Genomic DNA, 21,633 nt, shown 5'->3' with positions numbered 1-21,633 from the left:
TATAAAGCTTATAGCTCTTTTTAGTTATAAATAGGAACTAGCTAATAGTTTTATACTAAAGAAAGGCTTATAAATAATTAATTATAGTAATCTATTTATTCTAGTTATTCTAATAATAGTTAATATATAAATATAATCTCTATTTATTTATTTATTTAGAGATAATTAGCTATAAAGAGCTTGAGCTTTATACTAATTCTCATATAGAATTCGCTTTAAAAATTAGATATAAATTAGGGTTCCTAATCTAATATAATTATTTCTGAAATACTTATTTAGTATATTATATAAAGTAAAAATAGAAGTACTAGCTATTTGGCTATAATTATATTTTATATTAGAATTATAATTAGGTATTTAGATAAGTAATCTATAAATATAATAATTATATTATAGCCTAATTTGCTTTCTAAATAGCTTTTAAAATCTATAATAATATATTACTAGAGATAATTAGGAACTAGAAGGAAATAAAGTAAATTAGGCTTCTTATTTCTAGATATATATAATCTCTTATAAGTATAATAATTACTATAGTATTAATTAATATTCTTATTTATAATAACTAATAATATTACTTCTTTAATAATTAATAGAGCTTTATATATCTAGGATATTTAGAAAGGAATTTATTATATACTTTATAAATTAGAATAGTTTATAAAAGTAATTTAGGAATTATTTCGTTCTCTATAATATAAAGTTTTCTATAATATAAAAGAAGGCTATTTTATAATTTCCAGATATTATTTTTGGCTTAGGCTATTATATATAGCTTTTCTAGATCCGGTAATATATAATTATTTTATAGGATCTTATTTATAAGTTATAAACTACTATATTTAGTAAGAGCTTCTAATAGTATTTCTATAGGAGCTATTATAATAAAGTTTACTAGTAAAGCTTCTAAGAAAATACCTTTTTTTAGGGGAATTATATCTTTAATAAGAATATTTTCTTCCGGAAAGTCTTTAGTATATATTTGGTTTTTAGGGCCAAATTCCGAATTAAGTAAACTAATTTTATAAAATATTACTATAAGCTATAAGTTATAAATAATCTCCGGATTAATCTTATTTTTAGAGAGAAATACTTGGGTTTATAGCTTTTTCTTAATCTGGCTTTAAGTATTTACTTTATTTTATTTTTATAATAAAGCATTTACTTACTTATTTAATTTTCTAGAATAATATATAAGCTTAAAATAATAATAAAATAAGAGCTTAGCCCATTTAGCTTATTAAGAAAAGAGTTTCTTAATAGTTATAAAGTATTCTAAGATATAGTAATTAGAATAAACTTTAAAGAAAGTATTCTAAAAGCCCTTTAGCTTAGCTTTCTATTTCTCTAGTACTTATATTATAATAAGTATTTCCTTATTATATATATTATAATTAAGCTTTACTAGAAATATAGTTTTGGAAAAATAAGCTATAAAATATTAAAGGCCTATTTCTGGGTTTTATTAAGAAAATAAGCTAGTAGTTACTTTTTTAGATATATTTATTTCTATTATTATAAGCAGATCTAAATTATAGTATTATAAAACTAGAATAGAAATTATAGCTTCTTTTAGATAGATAAAAGCCTTTTAATATTATTCGAATTATTTAAAGGAAATTTCCTTTTTTATAAATAAGGTAAGAAATCTAGTAATTCATTTATACTTTTTAATAAAATATTTATAAAAGTTATAGAAGCTAAGAAAAAACTATATATTTTTTAATTATTTTTAGGAATTACTAGTTATATATTACTTTAACTTTATTAGAATTTACTTTAATATTAGATATAGAAATAATAAAGCTCAAGTATTTTATATATATAATTTTAAATTCCGATTTCTTAATATTTACTTAGAGATTAGTAAGATATAAATAATCTAGTATCTTTTATATATACTATTTATATTCTATTAGGTTCTCTAAATAAATAAGAATATTATTAAGATATATTATATAAAAGTTATTTAGATATTTAAAAAAATATATTATTTATATAATATTAATATATAACCGGACTATTTATAAGGCCTTCCTAGAAAATATTATATTTATATACTTTATAGTAAATATGAAATATTATTAGTTTCTAAAAGTCCGGGTTTATAGCTATATAATAGAAAGCTTAGTAAATATCTAATTTAGTATAAATCTTAGTCTCAAATAATTAATTTAAAGTTTTATTAATAAATAAAAAGAAATATTAATTCTTTCGAATAATATTATTTAGATAGCAGAAATTAATATAGAAATATAAATCTTTATTTATTTTCTTTATAAAAAGAACTAGTAAAGTAAAAAGAATCTAACTAGTTCTAATAAAGCCCTTAGCTAAATTATCTTTTAAGAAATACTTAATTTCTAGAAGCTTTTAAATAAATTATTACTAAAGGAATTAATATCTAATATTCTCGGTTTCTTTTAGGCCTTTAATTTAAATCTTATAATAATATAATTTATAAAGAGAAAGAATATTAGATTTCTTTTTAGAGAAAATAGAGATATATTTCTTAAATTCCGGAAGTAATATTTTCTATAGTTATTAAAGCTTTATTTTTCTCAGTTATTAATTCTCTGGGCCAGAAATAGCTTCTTTTTTCCGAGCTTTAAGCTTCTTATTAATCTTATAAATAGAGATTTAACTAATAATATTATTTTTTCTTTTAGCTATATAATTAAATACTATAGAAATAAGAATAGCTAGGTCTAATATTTACTTTTTATTAAGAATCTCTTTTTACTTCTTTAGCTTTTACTTAGGTATTATATCTTAATTAGGCTATAGAAGCTTCTTTTTTATAGTTTTATATAATTTTCTCTAATTAGTCTAAAAAAAGAAAAATTACTTTAGTAATATATAATAAAAATGCTTCTAAATCGGGGAAGTCCTCTTTAAATAGTTTATAAAAGATATTACTATCTCGGATAATATAAGAGAATAGTCTAGTTTAATTAAAGAAGATATTTTAAGGATATACTCAAGATAAATTAATTATATAAATAAATAAAAAATAAGAAAGGGAGTATAGTAGGAGAACTAGTAGTGGATTTGCCTACCCCTGTTATTATTGCCCTACCCCTACCATTTTGGAACGATTAGAATGTTCTATTACCGATATTACCTAATTGTTACAATAAAACATTGTTGTTATATTGTAATAATAATATATTGATTGATAAGAGGAAAGAGAGGTGTGGCACGAGTGGCCAAAGCTTAAATACAGGAGTGTAGTCACGTGGGCCTGCACGTGACCACTAGCATGCGGTTGCCATGCAACACTAATACCAGTCGATACCGGCCGGAACGTTCTACGGAACGTTCCAGGGTGGAATATCGCCAAGCCTGGGCTGAAACGTCTTTTTTGCCGGCAAATAGACACAGCTATTTCCGAGAGTCTTCGTACATTGTTGAACTTTTTTCGCTGCTAATAATCTCTCTCTTGAAATGGGTTGGAACAAGGTTGGCGAGCCAGAACTGTCTTCCCTGCACCTTATATAGAGATTTGGGAAACATAAAAGACCAAAGAAGAGAAGACCTGCACAGTGAATTCTATGTTTCCGGTTTCTCTCAATACAACTCAACTCTTCTCGGCAAAAAAAGCATCCATCTTTCTCTTCTTCTCCTTCCACAAATCCTGCAATTCCACCGGCCCCTCCCACTGCAACTTCTCATGCAACGTCACCACGCCTCCCTCCAAATCCTTCAAATTCGGCCACGTCGCACTCCACCTATAATTTACCTCCATCCAAGGCATCGCGCCCTCCCTCCGGAACGCATAATTCAGTAAACTCTGCTCCATCGTCGTCGGGTTGAACCTCCTCCTATGACCCGTAACACTCATCAGATAATCAAACATCTCTTTGCTCGGTGCAATGATCCAGAAGCCCGCGCTGAAGAGCGTGGTTGGTGGTGGAGGGAAGGGATGATCTCTCTGGCCTGTAAATTCATTGTTCGATCTCGCTGCGAAGACATAATTCGCCGGAAGGGGTGCCTCATCGCCCTTTATCTCGGCTTTTCTCGAGGGAAGGGTGGTGGCTGGGAGCTTGACGATTTCCTCGTCGAAGATGCTGTCGATGGGGCCCGCCAGCGTGGTGTCGGCGTCCATGTACAGGATTCTATCGTACTGCACCATTTCCCAGAGGCGGAGCTTCAGGAACTGGTCTTTCCAGCGCGTCACGCCGGTGTGGATCCAGCCTGGGAGGTTCAGGTCGGCGGTTTCGATGATGGTTGCGCCGTCGGCACGGAGACGCTCCCTTTGCCATGTTGGTGCCGCGGGACAGACCAGGATGAGGAAGGGGATGGAGGCGTTGAGGCTGGTTGCTGGGTCATGCAGGAGTTGGTAGGTGAGGACGCGGGTGAAGTCGAAGTAGGAATCGTCGTCATATGATTCACCACAAAAGAGCGTCGCGATTGCTAGGGAAGGTTTGGGGCGAAGCGGATGCAGAGTCCCATAATCGGGGACAAGATCCCCTGCTGGAGGTGGTCGCTTGAAGAAGAGCCAGAGGAGCGCCGTCATTGAGCATAAGACGGGAATGTAGATGCGGCGCCGCAGGCGGGAGTTGGTTGGCGCCATCGGCTCATGCCAAGGTGGAACGAAGGCGGGACGCGATGCGAGGTCGCAAACATCGAGCTGCCATTCTCTTCGTACAGCAACGTTGAGATTTAGAAAAGAAAAAATGGATCGTGACTCGTGAGGCTTTATAAGTGAATTTGTGACGATCTTCCCGCGTGTGCATTAGGCGGCAAGCACGGGGCCGTGTCAAGTCCAACCAGGAGGGGAACATACGCTTCGCCGCTTTCTTATCTATTTGAAACTAAGCGAGCATAAATAGGCGTCCACCGCGCCTCCGGTTAGTCGTGATACACGGAAATGAGGGCCGAAAATCAACGTGTTCTATATTCATTTCCATAATAATGCCAATTAAATTTTTAGAGTCTTATAGAGGGCACTCCTATAGACTGCGCATTAATTAATGTTGTTTTTAAGGGAACCTAAGTGTGCTGGCTATTAAAGAAATTAATCGGGGTTTGATTTCCAGGCTGGATTCGCTGACAACTTTGGCGGGTGTTATCACGACTAAGCGGAGGCGCGTGGCGTCCATATACGGTCCCCTCAGGGGAAAGCCGAAGTACTGAGATGTAGCGCCAAATCGATAAGATCTCGCAGTGCAACATCATCGGATTTCCAGGTTGAGAATTGTCAATTTGAGTGTCACGTGACCTTTTCCCGTTCGTTTCCGCAGCCGATATATCCTCTATCACTACTATTAGACTTATATCTTTAGACTGAATATCGATTTCCTGATCACCCGTTTACAATGCAGTTCAATTGTCAAGAATACACCACACGTGATCACAAATATGAGAGCCCTTTGTAGATCTTTCAATTCCTGCTGTTACTGAATAGAGCGAATTAAGCAGCTTCCCACAAGACAATCCGATTTCCAAGGAGGGTGCTGGGACCTCAAACTGATTCTCTATTTCAAAGGCAGATCTCAACACAACAGTCTCAACTTGCTGAGAGTCAAAGCACTGCCTCTGCGAGAGGACGATTGCAGAATTGACAGAGGGCCGAAGGCTGACAACAGACAGTTAGTGACTGCTATCCGTCCTTCTCTCTAGGAAAGACGCATAGGGCAGGAGGATTTTCTTACTTTAGTATACGTTGCATAAAAGGGGCGAGGGGGCGCCTGCAGAATGGTAAAAGGGGCACGGCCCAAACGCCAATCGCAAAGAAGGTTTAGAGGTGGCTAACAAGCTTCGAAGATCAACTCACCACAGAAGAAAGGGGAAATTAGCGCGCGGATGAAAGGAAATTCGCCGTGCGGCTCGACGGGTGCTCGATCACGCCACTTACGCATGGACACCACGCTCTCCCAGAAATGGAGTTCCCCACGCTTTCCACGACTGCCGTGACAACTTTGGCGAGGAAAGAAGCAAGATGATGGAGTTTTGGTAATTGAGATTGTGCTGCGTATTAGATAGGATACTGTGATGAAGTTTTCCGCAGCAAGGCCTCCCAATGCACCCCGGCTATCCGAACTGTGACGTTCCAAGAAGCAGTAATCAACCAACCAAAATGGCAGCGAAGCCACAACACTATGTACAATACGTGTCTCTCTTCGAGAATCAAGACAGCCGACCCATTTCCACAGTCTAGTTATTTCCATCCACGATAGATGGATCCGAATCCCCGCTCCCCAGTCAAAGAAAGACATCTTGGGTACTAAACCATGTTCTCCTTGGCCTTCTGCTTCTCGCTGTACCCCTTAATCATTGTGCTCAAATCACCCACCGGGATTTGGAACGGGAAATCTAGCGCCGCCAGCATGATAGCAAAGAAGATCCACCAGCCCGCCAAGGCCGTAACGAACGTGAACGCCCCCGCTGCCTTCTGGAGCCTGCCCGCAAGCGCAATAGTCGCTGGATCGTTGCCGTTTCCATAAGCATTAGCGAGTTGCCAGTACGCGCCAGACAGGAGGCCGAACGCAATGACGAGAGTGAAGAAGATGACGACGAAGACGACGTTTGTGCGCAGCGAGCAGATGAGGTAGATGAAGCAGAGCACGCCCATGAAGACAAGGAAGAAGCCGAACGATGCGGTGAAGCCTACTGTTCCGAGACCCGCGGCTTCAGGTTCCCCAGCGGGTGCGTAGAGGCCATAGGCGTAGTAGAAGGGCTGTAAGGTTGCCGCGAAGGTGAGCCAGAAGGCCCCGAAGGAGATGAAGACCACGAAGGGGAAGGTGTTGCCGAGGATGAACTCGAGGAAGCCGCCAACGATCATGAGGAGGCCGCCGAAGAAGTAGTAGGAACCGCTGGGAGGGGTTAGCGAGGATATTAGGGTGGGAGGGAGAGCTCTTACATTCCAGCTGCGCCGTTGCCTCCAGCGCCTCGCCAGCCCATCAAGTCGCAAGAAAGAGGAGAAAGGGAGAGCAAGAATCCGAGAAGAGCGCTGGCAATATGTTAGCGAACAGAAATTTCATTGCTTACGATGGAAACTCACACAGGCGTAGGGTTACCGAAGGTCTTTCGGAGATCACCTTTAACAGAATTTTGAGGAGAGAGATAGATCTTCTCGAACAGTTCGGGGGAGATGGAAATGCTGCCAGCGGTACGGATCCTCCCCAACGCGGTGTCGTGATCCATGTTGGTGTCGTTCATGTGATATGTGTTCGCACCGTTTGTGTATCCATTGTTTTGGTTAGAGAAATCCTTTTCCAAAGGGTCGCCATTCCCGTTTGCACGAGCCTGAGCGTTTTGTTCTGTAGCCATCTCGGAGACGTCGGAGTGTTGCTGGAAGGGATTGTTTCTTGGAAGGAGACGGAAGGAAGAGACAAGCGAGCTAGCTTGCAATAATGGGAAGACGGGAGACACAAACAGTGAGATACACAGAAGGCCTGGATCTGGGGAAGGGGGCTTCAAATAGTTATGTAGCTTGGGTTCACCTCCACATCTCCGCACTTGCGGACCCCCTGGGACCCAGCTAAGAAGTCGCAGTACTCACGATGCTAACTGCTACCAGCGGATCAGGCGATCTTAGGTGACGCTGGCCAACTTGAGAGGTCAAATCCTTGAGGGGAAGCTGTCCAAAATAGTGCAAGCGTGGTGCACTGGCGTTGGGTCTTTTGTAGATCTGTGAACTATCCGGATGCAGCTGGTTTCAATTGGGAGTCAATTGAGAGTGGATCCAACTCTAACGCCCATAAGCCCATAGCTTCAGGCCAGGTCGAAAGGACCAAACTGGCCGGATATTAGGTCGTCCAGGGGCGACTTCCATAGGTTGGTTGTGCTGAGGCCGAGGAGTCAATGGCCATTCAGGCCGTTGGTGTCCCTTTGAGGAACGTTGAGAGGCAGGCTCAGGGGATGGTTTGTGTTGACACGAACTGCATACGTTGTGGGCTCAATATCTCGACGTCTCGAACATGAGACGTCGCAAGGGTAGTCATGTCACGTCATGGAGTAACGGAACGGAATCATGGCGCTTTCTTGCTTGGCCAATAGGGGGGCGAGCGAAGCAGCTGCGTACCACAGACAATTTCGAATATGCTTCCCGTGTCACGACTCGTGTCCTGGACAACGAACGCCACGACGGGCTACTGGATGACGACCCGAGCGCCATTGCCGGTCCAGTGGAAGGGTTGTGAACTTTGTGGGCCATGCGGCGTTGGGCTTGGTGGGAATAACACATCTTCGAGCCGAGAATGCGGGGAATGTGAGCTCTGGGGACGTGGAGTCCTTGTTGCGCACGACAGCAATGCGGATTGGGCAATTGGAAGACGGACCAAGTCCTTGCCGATGCAGAGGAGGGGCGGGAAGGGGAGCTGGAGATCTGAGGTGCGTGTGTGAATTCTGTATCGGCAGCTGGAGGTAAAGGATGATGGCGTGAGGTTGGGAAACCTTGGCGGGAAACTTGCTCGGCCGAAGCGAGAGCTGCACGTGACTATTAATACTTGGGAGCAAGAAGACTGGGCAAATTTTCGACATCCCGTTAGATAAATATCTTCCGGGAACAGAGCTTGGAAAGAAACTCAGCCATGACAGCCGAAATGTGTGGGCCGTGAAGCCACGCCATCATGAGTTAAAATCTGCACGCACTCCAGACTAGAGAAAGCGGTTGCAAGCCGGACTTCGCGGAGCGCCGAAGCTCGTCGGATACCGCACCATGCCGAGGCTAGAGGCCAATTGGGCCAATCGAGTAGAGGCAAGAATTTGGATGAAATTTTGGATGTAAAAGACGGAGACGAAGAGTTGAGAAAGAGAATTGGGTGATTAGGGGTACAGGAATTTGAGAGGCTTAAGGGGCATATAACTGAGTGGTCCTTTTAGGGGAAGAGTAATCACAAACTCAACTTTATTTAGACCGCATTCGTCAAGTGAAGAGTAATCATTTCAACCTTATTCAGACGTCTCCTTTCGAGGGTACGGGGGACTGCACGTGATCCACGTGGAGGTCTGTTCCGCAAAGTCCGATGTTCAATGTCTCAGGTAATAATAGATCCTACAGTAAAAGACTTGCCAGTGTGAAGGTCTTTGGCGTGGCTCGTCCTTTCCGTTATTCCCGTTATTTCCGGTGTTCCAGGCCGGCCTTGAGCAAGACCACCCGCTGAAAAGCCAGCTCCGAACCCCGCATCCCGTGACAGGAGAAGTTCTCCAGCCAGTGGAGCATTTCCACAGAAATTGTGGAGTAGCGGCGCAGCATGGTCATCTGCCGTCAGTGAATAGTGTTGCGGTGAGAAGAAGGCAATTTCCGCCTGCTAGTAATTCACAGCTCCGAGCTACAAAAATCCTCTCTTCGCCAAGAGGGACACAGCACAGCAATCTGCGAGGCAGTGCGGAATCTCATGGTCCGAGGAAGAGAAGGCATCTCAAATAGCTTAACGCTGGACCCTATTTCCGAGGCTCCCTGAATTCGGAAAATTCAAAGCTTATTGGCACTCTGAGGACATTTAAACTCTCCAGCCCTGTGTTGAGCTTCGGCTGTCAAAACAAACATTGTTATCATTTGCCAAGCAATTGCCAATCTCGCAATGCTGAACGAAATGCGAACTTTTTTATACTTCATCTGCTTTAATCACATTGCCCATTATTCACTGAATTTATGAGTTCTTACTTTGAACATGTCAAGTAAGTGCAGTAAGCACTATACTCACCCCCAATTCTCCTGTTACAAGTGACATTTTGCTGGAAGAAGCTATTTCTTCTTCCCATTCCGGAATAACAAAAGATACAAGCTGGCGGACGTGAGAACAACGTCTTCTACCAATACCGATTTTTAGCGCATATTTCGGCGTGTCTGGCAAATCCGCAGAATCGGTGCACAGTACAGAATCTCCGGGTTACTCACTTTTAAGTCTAATTGACTGTACCCAAGCAGCCGAGGCTACAATTCCAAGAGACCGCCTTTTCGCATTACTTAGCTTTGCCAATGATTTGGTTTCCGAAGAACGTCAGCAACTCCAGCCGGATTACTACGAGATTTTGGATTGGAAAATCTTCCGCCGGCATGTCTCAATTCTGGTAGAGAAAGACCAATACATGGTGGTTCTACTCAGATCAGCAACTAAACCGGCGGACCCAAAGGTTCCCTCCTGGATTTGTAGCTTGTTCACACCTGTCCCTACTCTTACAATATTGGTGCTTCCCTTGGGCATTGTAGACAGTGGTTTCTATAATGCGGGAGGCAGTTCACGAGTAAACCTTCGCTTCGGGTATTTGGATGAACTACTTATTTCCGGAGGTGTTGTGGACACCATTGAACGCGTCGCTACGTCCCCCCCATTTAATAAACCAAGGGGTTATTTCCAGATATCAGAAGCTAGCAAGGTCTTCGATGAAATAGATCTCATCTCTGAGGATCTTGCATTACATCCGACTGGCGAATCTCCGTTCGGAGTCAAATGGAGAACGCTTGTTGCCAAAAAAGTGGGAAATAGTCAGAGAGGCTCTAGCAGAATATGGCGAGCAATACAAGGCCATGCGGGAAGATATGAACAGCATATTTATTATTCTTACCCAAGAGGACATGCTGGACTCTATGCCAGAGCACTATATTATGGCTTTAGGCGTTCTTGATTATTAAAAGATGTGTGGGACGAGGAGTGGATATGTTGGGCTTGTACCACTATATACTGAGAATGGGGATCTAATTAGTATCTTCAAAGAGGGTAGAGTTCCATCTGTTCTTCGTCCCAGTAGTCGGCGGGAGGGCATGTTTAGATTGATCGAGGGATGTTATACACACGGTTTGATGAAGGGAAAGGCTTTCAAGCTTTTATATTGGCAAGTTGTCGATCTTCGCTTGCACTAGTATTAGGTTCTTCTGAACTTTCAACGAGGCAATGTCCTGCAGGACGTTCTGAATCACACTCTCTCCTTGATTTGGAAAACACTTAGCTCTTTCTTTTGCACAATACTAGTTAATGCAAAGTTCTTTAGAACAAATGTCTACCTGTAGTTCCAATTAAAACACGGAATGAGGATATTCTCTTTTCGATTCTGTTACATGTCTCTAATCTGTCCTGTATAATCGACGAAACGTGTTGTGCAAGTAGCAAACTATGGTGAACGGCCTGAATATTTCGGTTGAGATGAGCTTGTAAACACCAAGGATATACTATAATTAAAGTTTACACCAACCCATCCCTGGACAGCAAACTCTTTTGTGACAACAAAGCTCTGTTATTAAAGCGTTCATCGAATTTTAAAGAGAAATCCGCTTCGATTCCAGGCTCAACACAACGGCTTCCCCGAACCTCGATGCTTTCCTTCCAACTTCGTCAGGATAAAGCTCCAGGACTCGCTTAGGCAGTCCAGCTCTACTTTTACTCGAATCAACGCTGCTGAGAAGACGCCCATATATTCTCTTTTCAGAGCAAGCCATAGGACACACTAGTGCTGTCGTGCCGAGATCGGTAAATCCGAGCTCAACTTTTGCCTGCTTTATTGAAAATCACAAGCTCGAGAACAGCGTACCACCTGACTTCAAACCTAGGATGTCAATGGCAAAAGCAGAACGAACCAGCAGGTAGACAACAATATGACTCACCGTTCCATACACCAGCCGAAACGTAACAAGTCTCAGACGATCATGTACCGGTGTTGTCGGGTCGTTATTTATTACCGCCTTGTAGCCTTCTGAACTTCGTTGTCAATGTCGAGGGATGGCAGAAGGAAGATAATAAGTTTCCCGTTGCTGACATCGACTTGTTGCTGCGTAAGTTGGACTTGGTTCCCCCTCTCGAGACTTAAACTTCGCTGTGTTGGTAGTGGGGGATGAGGAGCATTCGAGTGCGATACGGGGCAATGTAAGAACTATTGTTGTTATTGCTCCTCACCTCCTTGAATAAATGCTAGGAGCGAGTTTTCTTTTGTCAAAAGTTGACAGTAAAACTTCCTTAACAAAAGAAAACATCTGACATTAGAACCCTTATCATTTCCCTTGCATTCCCTGTCTCTCTACTCCCTAGCAACACAAACCCACATTCCACAACTTAACAAGATAGCAATTCCCCAGATGTCTAAACACAAGTCCACTGTAGATCGGTGGAAGTGGAATCGCCTAATTGCTACGCCTCACACTTTGTTGCAGGATAGTGGTCGTTATATCGATTTCTAGCTCACGACACCACTTTTATACTGAGGATATCTTATTAAGTCAACGGTTGAGTGTAGGGTTGGAAAACATATTTGAACCTGAACAGCAAAACTTTCTCAAAATGTGGAACTTGGAAAAAACATTAGGTTCATCCAATGTCCAGAGCCTTTTGCTGTCAACTCTCTAGCTGTTGTCATTCTGTCTGACGACTTCCACTAGATGGGGAAACAACCGATGGGGCTTGGAACGTCGCATTACACAAGGTTTTTGTTAATCGTGATCATCATCGCATCTTTGGAGACCCATGGGGCGGGATGGCGATTATCGGATGCCGGAACGTGGTAGCTACCAGACGCACTGGGAGAGAGATTTAAATATGGCTATGCAGAATTCCAAAACTTGAACCGGAGTTGTTTTAGAGACTCGGAGCTCAAGTCAATTCTAGAAAATGCCGCGAGTTTGAAGCCAAGAGAGGAGTGGATCTTGAAAGGTGTGGTATTTTATTTCTAACCACTCAGCTGAAGGAGGCGCTGCAAAGCAAATGCAAGGACTGTTTAATGCACCGCCCAATGCCCGATTAGTGCTAAATGCAATCCAAATCCAAACCCAAATGCCCAATTGATGCAATATCCGTTTTTCAGACTGATTAAAACCCTAATCTGCGCCATCTATCCCAATTCATCCATTCGTAAGCCATTCCTCTCACAAAAGTGCGGATCTAGTGGCCGGGGTTGGCATGCAAGAAGCAGGCCACACTCAGAATCGTCTGAGGCGGGCCAACCTGCCATCTGTTGCTGCCAGCAGGAGCCAGGACTGGTGCGGCCGCAGGGCCTTTGTTCGAATCGACACCGACGAACTTGCAGTTGGTGCTCAGATCGATGCTTCCATAGGTCTCGACAACAGCCGAGATAGAGAGCGCATTGTTGACATTGTGAGCAGCGCCATCAAGCGGGATTTGCAGGCTGAACTTGGCGCCGAGCGATGGGTCCGCGCCGTCGAACTCGATGGTTACGTAGTCTGTTGATGGTGGTGGAGGAGGAGGCGAGGATGATTCAGTGCAGGAGATTGATAGGACGGTCTGTGGGGGACCGACAGTCCAGACGCCGTGGCCTTGGCTGACGAGCGCGGGGGGGAAGTCGACGGTCTCGAGGATGCATTGGGCGGCAATGTTAACCGGGGATGGGGCCGAGACGCTGGAGATGGAGAGCGCGTTGCCGGTGTCGTGGGATTGGCCGTCGAAGGGGACGGGGACCGTGTATTGTGCACCGGCGGCGCCAATGAAAGTGATGGTGTAGGTGTTGTAGCGCTTTTGGATGGGAGTGGCACTGACCAATGCCAAGGAGGCAGCAGCGACTCCGCAGAGGGTTGAGAAGTACATCTTGTCTGAGGTGGAGGTGAAGATGAGCTGGATGTGAAGTGTATAAAGAAAGATCAGGTGATTGTTAGAGTGTTTGAGGGTTTGAGAGTGTGATGAGGATGAAAAGAATATCATCCAGCAGGAACATCTTGAGTGTTATATACGTGAACGTTGGAGAAGTCTTACTGATCATCAGGCTTATGCTCACAGGAAGGGCCAAGCCATGGCAAGAGCTGAGCATCGTGTTTGCGTGCTCACTCACGTAGCGCTGCACAACGAAACTTCCAATGATCGAGCATAGTGAAGCCAAGTTATCATCTGACACGAAGAGCCGGAAGACTTGGGCTTGGGGGCTGAGTTGAGTGTGCTCACGATTTCTTGAGATGGCGTCCTCCGCCGCATCCCATTTCCCGGCTCCGAGGCGAAGTCTGACGTGCATGATAAACACAGTAAGAGCCTCCAGAGCAAGAAACCGAGGACGATGAACAATGGAGTTTGTCTCTCGGAACGCAACTTGAAAGCAATCAAAGATAACGCAAAGCACCAGTGTATGAAACTGCGCTTGCAGCAGATTACTTGCCCTGATGGTCTGGTGATTCTGGCAAACAACCGTAGGATGCCTGCAGAATGTCAGACTTTTCGAGGTTGTGTAACTTTGGAATAAGGTTACGCTGACAGCGGGGCCTGGGGTTCTGGTGGCGTCTGCGGGGTTGGGTGATCATGCTATTTCCAGCGTGGCAGTGGAGCTGGCGTCCATGAGGCGGTGACGCCTGACAGGCTGACATCGTAAAATCAGATGCCTCGTGCAGCTCGACAAATCATGATACGAGAAACTGCAGCCTTGAGAACGAGGGTGTGCGAGGGTGTGCGAAGGAGCACGGATGGCGCAGTCAGCCTTGTGAGGAGCATGAGAAGGATGCTGCAAGGATTGCCTGATGGTCATTGCACGCGATATGCAGATATGCAACAAATGGAGGCAGGCCGCAGCGAACGGAAGACTGTGGCCTGACAAATCATGGAAGGTATTGAACGCCAGTCTTATTTTAGAGTTGGACGAAAGTCAGAGAATGCCAAAGAGGAGTCGCGAATTCTTTCCTCTCCTCAAAGTGTGATAGCACGTGACCCGCTGGTTGTCAGATCTCACCCCGCTGCTCCAGGTAGCCACCATCTCAACCTGAGGAGGCAACATCGCCTGGGCGCAAGAGCTAGACCAGCACATCGTAAACTGTGCGTCAGCCGAGGCGTGAACTCAGCTGCCAAGAAGCTGAGATCCGAACTGACGGTGAACATCGATTTCCTGGAATGGGTTGACGAGCAAACGCTGCTCGTATCTTGCTGTTTAGTGATTACTTAGAGTAATGCTCGTAACCGTGAGCTGGTACAAATTACCTCGCATCTCGGAACTTCTGTGGTCAAAGCATCTCCTCGTGATGTGAAGCTCGTATTTAGGGGTCTTCCAATTCTCCTTTCCGAATGGTGAACTCTACTCGCGTAACTCTCTTCTCGTGATCACCGAACTCGTACCTCGGCCTTGGAAACCGGAGAAGCACGAAGCCTTTAGGCAACCAAAACCTGAAGGAGAAATGGCGTAATGGAACGAGTTGGGTTGCTTGCTGTGACTTCTCATCATTGATTGTAGTCGGTGAGGGCTTCGAGACTTCCAGTCCAGGTTAGGAATCGAGGAGGAGATTCTAAATGTTCCAGCCCTTTCAGGACTTTGAAATGCAGAGAATGTGAGTATCTGTATCAACTCAGCCTCACGTTCACATTCAAGTGAATTACTGTTCCTAGAACATTGATGTTTCGTTGCACAACGCACGAATCCAAACTGCATCGCTTTCACAACTTCTTCACTTAGTGTCGGCTCGCTTTTGGGGGTTATTTTTGATATTCACTCGGCAAGAACCCGCACTTTGCGAGTTTTTTAAGTGCCTCGAGCCTCGAGCCTCGGCGAATTGGCCTCGCCACAATCCATCCACATTCACACTCTTCCATTGTGGGGAAAGGAAGGGGTATTTAAACCTTAACAGCAAGCAACACCAACTCGAACATGTCCAGCAAGGCAACTTCAATGTCTGAGAATACCACGAGCCAAGGCTCCTCCTAAATGGCATGACAACGAAAACAATATGTACGCAACGTAATGAGCAAAGTATGGGACGAATAATCCTTTACTATTCGCGGATGTCGAATTATTTTCAAGGAGGTTGACAACAAATTCATGAGTGACAACAAAAATCAGCCGGAGGAAAGAACTTGGCAATAGTGCAAGAAGACTAAATAAAGGTTGTGATTGAAAGGCTGTCTCAACAACCCGCGAATTAATGCAAGTTGCCCTCCTCTCTGCTCATCTCCCTTCCAGTGCCAGGCTCGAGCATGACGGATGTGTCATTCAAAGATCCATGTTAGTGAAACGGGAACGTTTTGTTAGGAATTGACTAAGATGCTGTGATCGAGGACAAAGAGGAGTGAAGGCATCTGGTTTGAAAGTCCCTAACCACCATTCCTTAAAGGTCACAAAGGGTGACCTGCTCATATTCCACACTTACGAAGCTGGTGGAAATCGTGCCATGCAAATGTGCTGACCATACGCTGCGAAATGGCAGAACCCCTGAAGCACACATCTTGTTCCCAATGTTATGCAAGGCCATGGGGCCGCGATGTTCATCCCATACATCCAGCTGGAAAATCCTATTTCCGTGGTGATCATGCCAGTATTCCGCTCAAATCCACCCCAAGCGATCCAGTCATGATCTCGATCCATCTTTAGATCTTTGCAGTTCGTCTTCATCAATCATTACGCGGGTATGCGGTACTCCAGTTCAATCCCCAACCCAGAACGCCATCCCATCTCTCTCTCCCTTCACAACTTATGCACCCCCGCAGCCTTTGCCACCCTCTCCCCATCAACAAGCACACACCAGCCCTCTCCACCCCTCCCCCCATCGCCCCCAACGCCCGTCTCCTTCCACCCGTCCAGCATATCCTTCAGAATCTCATCATCGAAACTGCCCGGCTGCAACCAAACGCCTTTAATCCCCAGTTTCTTCGCTTCCTCTAGTACCTTCTTCGTGACTTTCGGGGGTGTGATAATGGAGACAGATGTTTCGGTTGGGTGGGGCAGGAGAGAGAGGGAGGCGAGTGTGGGGTAGGATTGTGAGGCGATGGAGATGCTGGTGGATGAGGGGTTAATTGGCGTTGCCGGGAGAGCGTGGTGAGTATACCAGGCGAATACTGGGGTTGTCAGTTTGGTTAAGAGGGGGGAGGCTGGGCCAGAGCGGTGGGTGAAGGGAAGGGGAGGGAGGGGAAAGTGGGATGGGAAGGGCAAAGGGGAGGGAAAGGGAAAGGGAAAGGGAAACGGAAAGGGATGGAGAGGTACTCTTGTGTCCGAATTTCGTGGGGTCGGAGGATGCGCCTACGACTGCGAAGTAGGGCGCAGCGAAGAAGGCGCGGGCTGCTACTTCGGTTGCCATTGTGTCTGCTTTGTTCGGCAAGGTTGGGAAGTTCAATTGAGTAGATGAGGTTTCGGTGTTGAGGTTGAAGGAGGTGAAGAGACGAGGCGGAAAGATGGCTGGCGTGCTTGGCCGAGGCGATCCGTAAGGTTAACCTTAAGCTGGCTTGTAAGCTTACCACTTTGTGAATCTGGGTGCAACTACGGTGCACGTGTTATTTATGGATTAATTAAGTAGTTGATTAAGAGAAAGATTGACTGGTTTTCCAATGTCGCCGAATATCTAGATCACATTCCAATTGAAAGGCGACACTGTAAATCGGGGTAGCTAGATGCCCCGCAGCGTGCAGCACCACCCCCTGAAATAATGGACTTATCTTTGTCTTTCCTGTCACTTTCTTCTCCACGCTTTTCATTCGATTCAGCTTGCATGGAACGCCTTTCCCCCCACATTTCTTATCTAATGATCGCTAGGAGGTTTAGTTGATTACTTTTTGGGAGTTATGCCCCTGCTATGTCCAATGGCGAGTCAGGAGAGCGGCTGCAGTTGATATTCAAGGATCTCAAGTCCCAGCCCGTTTTATGCAACCCACTTTATGAGACCGCTGTTGTCCGATGCCTACGGAAAAACGTGAAACGCAAAACGTAAGACCTACCTGCTTTACCCTGCCAAAAATCGCCCGCAACCAAAATACCTCTATTTGCGTGCGCAACCCTCCCTGACTCCACAATGTCATGATCTATTGTCGCACTCGTATATATATAATAAATAGTAAGAATGTTTAGTCTAAGTAAGAAATGCACAACTTACCTAATGCACGTAAATAAGCAGAGGAGAGAGCTGCATTTCTAGTAAAAGAGTTGATTAAAAGCTAGCTAGAAAAGAGCTCAAGTGAAGTGTGAGAACTCCAGAATATGGGTGCACAGAGCCTGACTAAGCAGAGCGATCGCACTATGCCTAAATAAGAGGTACCACCGCAACATTACCTATTAGAGTTATTCGGTCCGACTAGTGAAAGAATTATATTTAATAACCTCATATAAAGGTATGCTTAACCTTTGCTTATATACTCGTCGGCTAATCCTCACCCAGTTTGGGCCGCCTTACTATACTCATCAGTTATAGTAACTCCGACATTTTATATAATTAATTAAATATTAATGTAACTACATAAGATATCGCAATAAAAAAATTATATTACTATAGAGTTCAATTAGTCTGTCAAAATAATACAATATAGGCCTTATACAGCCTGTTTTGGCCTTTGCGCTACAGAGAGAAATATTAGTTTTTAGGCTGGAATTATTATATTATATTTACTTTTACTATATATTAAGAGGCAAGTACAGGAATCTCTTATTATTTAGTATAATATTAGTCTCTTTAGCCTTCCATTTATATTATATACTTGCTTGTATATATATTTAATACTTTGGATAAGTATAAAATAGTTATTAAGAAGTAAATTAAACGCGATTTTTGGGTTATATTAAGGCTACTTAGTAAGCTTTAATAATTTACTTAATTAATTATTACTATAACCGGATATACTTTAATTAAAAATACTATATTAGGAAATAACTAACCTAAATAAGGGCTATAATTATATAAAAAAAATTATTTTAATTAGATATATAATTATTTTTTAATATAATAAAAATAACTAAAAATTAATATTAGAATTACTAAAATATCGGATATAGTACAACTAGCAAGCTTAGTAAGCTAGCCCGAACTGGGTACGGAATTGCCTATAAGTAAGGCTAGCCTCTAATTATACTTATAATTTAAAACATTTAATTATAGTCTAATTATATTAATTTTTATATATTAATTCTTAAATAATAATCGGGACTTTTTATATTATAATATCTTTAAATATTTTTATATAATTTTTAAATTATATTTAATTATAATTTAAGGCTAATATATTAGAAATAAATATAGAATATTAAATTATTATTTACTAAATAATTACTAAAGATATTAATATAATTCTTTTATATATTATAATAAAAGAAGTTAATAATTTTATATAATTTTCAAGTTTAAATAAATTTAACTTTTATTAAATTCTATTTTTATTATAAATATTAAAGATCTTAATTTATTATTTAAAAATTATTTATATAAATACTTATATAATCTTTTTAATAAATATAATATAATTAAAGAAAATTAAAGAAAATTAAATTATTATTAATATATAAATATATATAAGCTTATTTTAAATTAAATACTTGATTTATTTTATAGTAGAACCTCGCTATAATAATTACCTCGGGACCGAGAATATTTAATAATATTATAAAATTATTATTAACTTTTAATAGTAATAGGGATTTGGGACCGAAAATATCTAATAATACTATAAGGTTTTTATATGAGATATACGAACTAATTATTATATCAAGGGATTATTATAGTAAGGTTCTACTATATATAATTTATATATTATTATAAGACTATAAAATAAAATACTTATATAATTATTTTATATATAAAGTAATTTCCTAAATTTTAAATATATTAAAACCCTTATAGAATTAAAGTTTTCTTTTATATTTATTTATATATTATATATAAAAGTTCTTATTAAAAAACTTTTTATTTTATATTATAATATATATATACTTAATTAATTATATTTAATATTATTAGTTTACTAGTAATATATGGTATTATTATATAATTATAGAAGTACTATTTATTTAAGGTTAGTAAAGTTATTATTCAGAAATAGGAATTATAGTATTATAGTATTAATATGTAATCCCTAAATCTGCTAAGCCTAAAGGGGTCTAGTCTACTAGTCGAGTTACTAATAGGATATAAGGTTATATAATTATATCCCATATCCCATATCTTATTACTTATATCCCATTACTTATATCCCATATCCCGTGTCCCGTAATTATATATATAACTTCCAGAGGAATAATTATACTAATACTAGAAACTTTCTAAAAATACAAAAAATAATATCTTCCTCTAATTACATACAAATTCCCTAATCCGGCCTAGTACCAGATTTCCCAAACGCTTTATATATCCATATTACTTCTGGGGTTTTGGTTATATACTAAAGGCTATAGCCTTTTATATATAACTTCCCCTCTTATAATATTCTCTTATCTCATATATTTATTTTCTATCCTATTCATACTCGACCCATTTCTCTATATCTAATTATATAGTATTTATATTAATTAGATACTTAAAGACATTTATTAGCTTCGATTTCGTTATGGAATTAGCAGGATTTAATTCTCCCTTAATTTACTTGACTTCTGTAATTTCTCATTATTTATATATCTAGTAAAGGCATATTATATTAATTATTAAGTATTTCTCTCGAGTAGTACCTAATTTAATAAGGCATTTATATAACGACTTCGAATTCATATAGATAACTAGTAATAATTCTATTTCTAGTACTTTATTAATTATAGATTTGACTAAAACGCCTATATTAAAACCATAAGCCATACTATAGAGTTCCAAAGCTAGAACGCTTCTAGTAACTCTCTTATATTTAGTAGAGAACTAGTAAATAATATTAGTATATCTAGTTCTATTTACTAGAACTAGAATATATCCGATTTGGGAAAAGAGATCTCTATTATTTATAAATAAAGCATTTATAAAAATAATTAAATATAAGAACTCCTTTACTAGCTTTATAAATCTTAGTTCTCTAGTAGTATTTTCAATTTACTATTAAATATACTTATTAAATGCCTTTATATTAGTTTCCGAGAATTTAATAGCTTGAGCGATAATTAATAAGTTATATAAAGCTTCTAGTTAATAGACTAATATAATATATATTTCTCTCATATATTAGGTAATATATTAGTCCTTAATAAAGAGATTTTAATAAATAGTACTCCTACTACTTATAGTAGTAGTATTTTTTATAGAAACGGTTTAGAGGTTCTTATACTAGTATTCTTATATAAGGGTAATTCTAGTAATATCTATATAAATAATACCTCTATTAAATTTGAGATTATAGTTAAAAGTAAGAAATTCACGCTTCTTAGCCAAGAACTTAGCCTTATAAAGCTTTAGTTACTTTACCTTTATAAAATTATTAGTTCTAATAAATAGGGTATTATTAGTTTAAAGGCTAATAATTCCGAAGAATTACTTACTATAAAATAGATAAGGATTATAAGTTAACTATTTTATAGAAAGCTCATTAATATAATAGGAATAATAAGTCTTAAACTAGTAGTTCCTAGCTTCCGGTATACTATATAGTAGTTTTATAACCTTTAGAACAAAATCGTTCTTTAGATTTAGCTCTCTAGTAAGCTTATAAAATAGATTAATATAGAAATTATAATTAAATAAGGTTATTAATTAGATATAAGCTTGCGAGATATTATATAAATATAATTCTATAATATCTATTATTATAGTAATAATACTAAGAATAATTCTCTAACTAATATATTAGATAATAGATAATTATATTAATATTATATATTTCTTACTATTATTATAAGCTTAAATAACTAGTCTCGACTTCTTAAGCTCTTTCTTTATACCCTTATTCTTAATCTCATTAATAAACCGGGAATTAAAGATATATATCTTTTTTAGTACCTGAGATCTAGAAGTAACCTTAAATATACTCTTTTCCAGGAGGCTAGTAACTTTAACTTAACGGGAATCCTTATATAGTTCATTATCCTATAGGAATACCATAATATCCGGGA

The 21,633-nt window shown here is 40.3% G+C and overlaps 5 protein-coding genes across 5 annotated transcripts; 1 reads left to right on the top strand and 4 right to left on the bottom strand.

The window, feature by feature from the left end:
- Nucleotides 1-3,322: 3,322 nt before the first annotated feature.
- Nucleotides 3,323-4,747, bottom strand: K444DRAFT_609224 (glycosyltransferase family 8 protein). The gene has a single exon (XM_024879536.1). It carries the CDS (start codon nt 4,574-4,576, stop codon nt 3,581-3,583), a length of 996 nt encoding a protein of 331 aa, XP_024741176.1. The 5' UTR covers nt 4,577-4,747; the 3' UTR covers nt 3,323-3,580.
- Nucleotides 4,748-5,951: 1,204 nt separating this feature from the next.
- K444DRAFT_308303 (uncharacterized protein) lies at nt 5,952-7,666 on the bottom strand. The gene is made up of 3 exons (XM_024871785.1): nt 7,007-7,666; nt 6,866-6,955; nt 5,952-6,818 (listed from the first exon to the last, which is right to left on the bottom strand). The coding sequence occupies exons 1-3, from the start codon at nt 7,273-7,275 to the stop codon at nt 6,230-6,232; spliced, it is 948 nt and encodes a 315-aa protein (XP_024741175.1). The 5' UTR covers nt 7,276-7,666; the 3' UTR covers nt 5,952-6,229.
- Nucleotides 7,667-9,601: 1,935 nt separating this feature from the next.
- K444DRAFT_626137 (uncharacterized protein) lies at nt 9,602-10,575 on the top strand (the record flags this gene model as incomplete). Its single annotated transcript, XM_024882606.1, has 2 exons — nt 9,602-9,627; nt 9,780-10,575. 2 exons carry the CDS (start codon nt 9,602-9,604, stop codon nt 10,573-10,575), a joined length of 822 nt encoding a protein of 273 aa, XP_024741174.1.
- Nucleotides 10,576-12,574: 1,999 nt separating this feature from the next.
- K444DRAFT_609222 (uncharacterized protein) lies at nt 12,575-13,930 on the bottom strand. Its single transcript, XM_024879535.1, has one exon. It carries the CDS (start codon nt 13,473-13,475, stop codon nt 12,816-12,818), a length of 660 nt encoding a protein of 219 aa, XP_024741173.1. The 5' UTR covers nt 13,476-13,930; the 3' UTR covers nt 12,575-12,815.
- A 2,387-nt stretch (nt 13,931-16,317) lies between these two features.
- On the bottom strand, nt 16,318-16,927 carry K444DRAFT_641038 (NAD(P)-binding protein; the record flags this gene model as incomplete). The annotated part of the gene is made up of 2 exons (XM_024884558.1): nt 16,318-16,688; nt 16,834-16,927. The coding sequence occupies 2 exons, from the start codon at nt 16,925-16,927 to the stop codon at nt 16,318-16,320; spliced, it is 465 nt and encodes a 154-aa protein (XP_024741172.1).
- Nucleotides 16,928-21,633: the final 4,706 nt, after the last annotated feature.

This window comes from Hyaloscypha bicolor (genome assembly GCF_002865645.1).
Source record: "Hyaloscypha bicolor E unplaced genomic scaffold K444scaffold_39, whole genome shotgun sequence".
NCBI lineage: Eukaryota > Fungi > Ascomycota > Leotiomycetes > Helotiales > Hyaloscyphaceae > Hyaloscypha > Hyaloscypha bicolor.
The sequence above is the reverse complement of the archived record's forward strand: the minus strand, read 5'-3'. Positions and strand labels throughout refer to the sequence as shown.

Bases quoted from the DNA above. Each gene is read 5' to 3' on its own strand.
- K444DRAFT_609224 (XM_024879536.1), bottom strand. From the start codon at position 4,576: ATGGCGCCAACCAACTCCCGCCTGCGGCGCCGCATCTACATTCCCGTC.
- K444DRAFT_609222 (XM_024879535.1), bottom strand. From the start codon at position 13,475: ATGTACTTCTCAACCCTCTGCGGAGTCGCTGCTGCCTCCTTGGCATTG.
- K444DRAFT_308303 (XM_024871785.1), bottom strand. From the start codon at position 7,275: ATGGCTACAGAACAAAACGCTCAGGCTCGTGCAAACGGGAATGGCGAC. The intron at 6,956-7,006 runs GTGAGTTTCCAT...ACATATTGCCAG, and splicing joins TTCGGTAACCCTACGCCTGT to CGCTCTTCTCGGATTCTTGC. The intron at 6,819-6,865 runs GTAAGAGCTCTC...AACCCCTCCCAG, and splicing joins GGCAACGGCGCAGCTGGAAT to CGGTTCCTACTACTTCTTCG.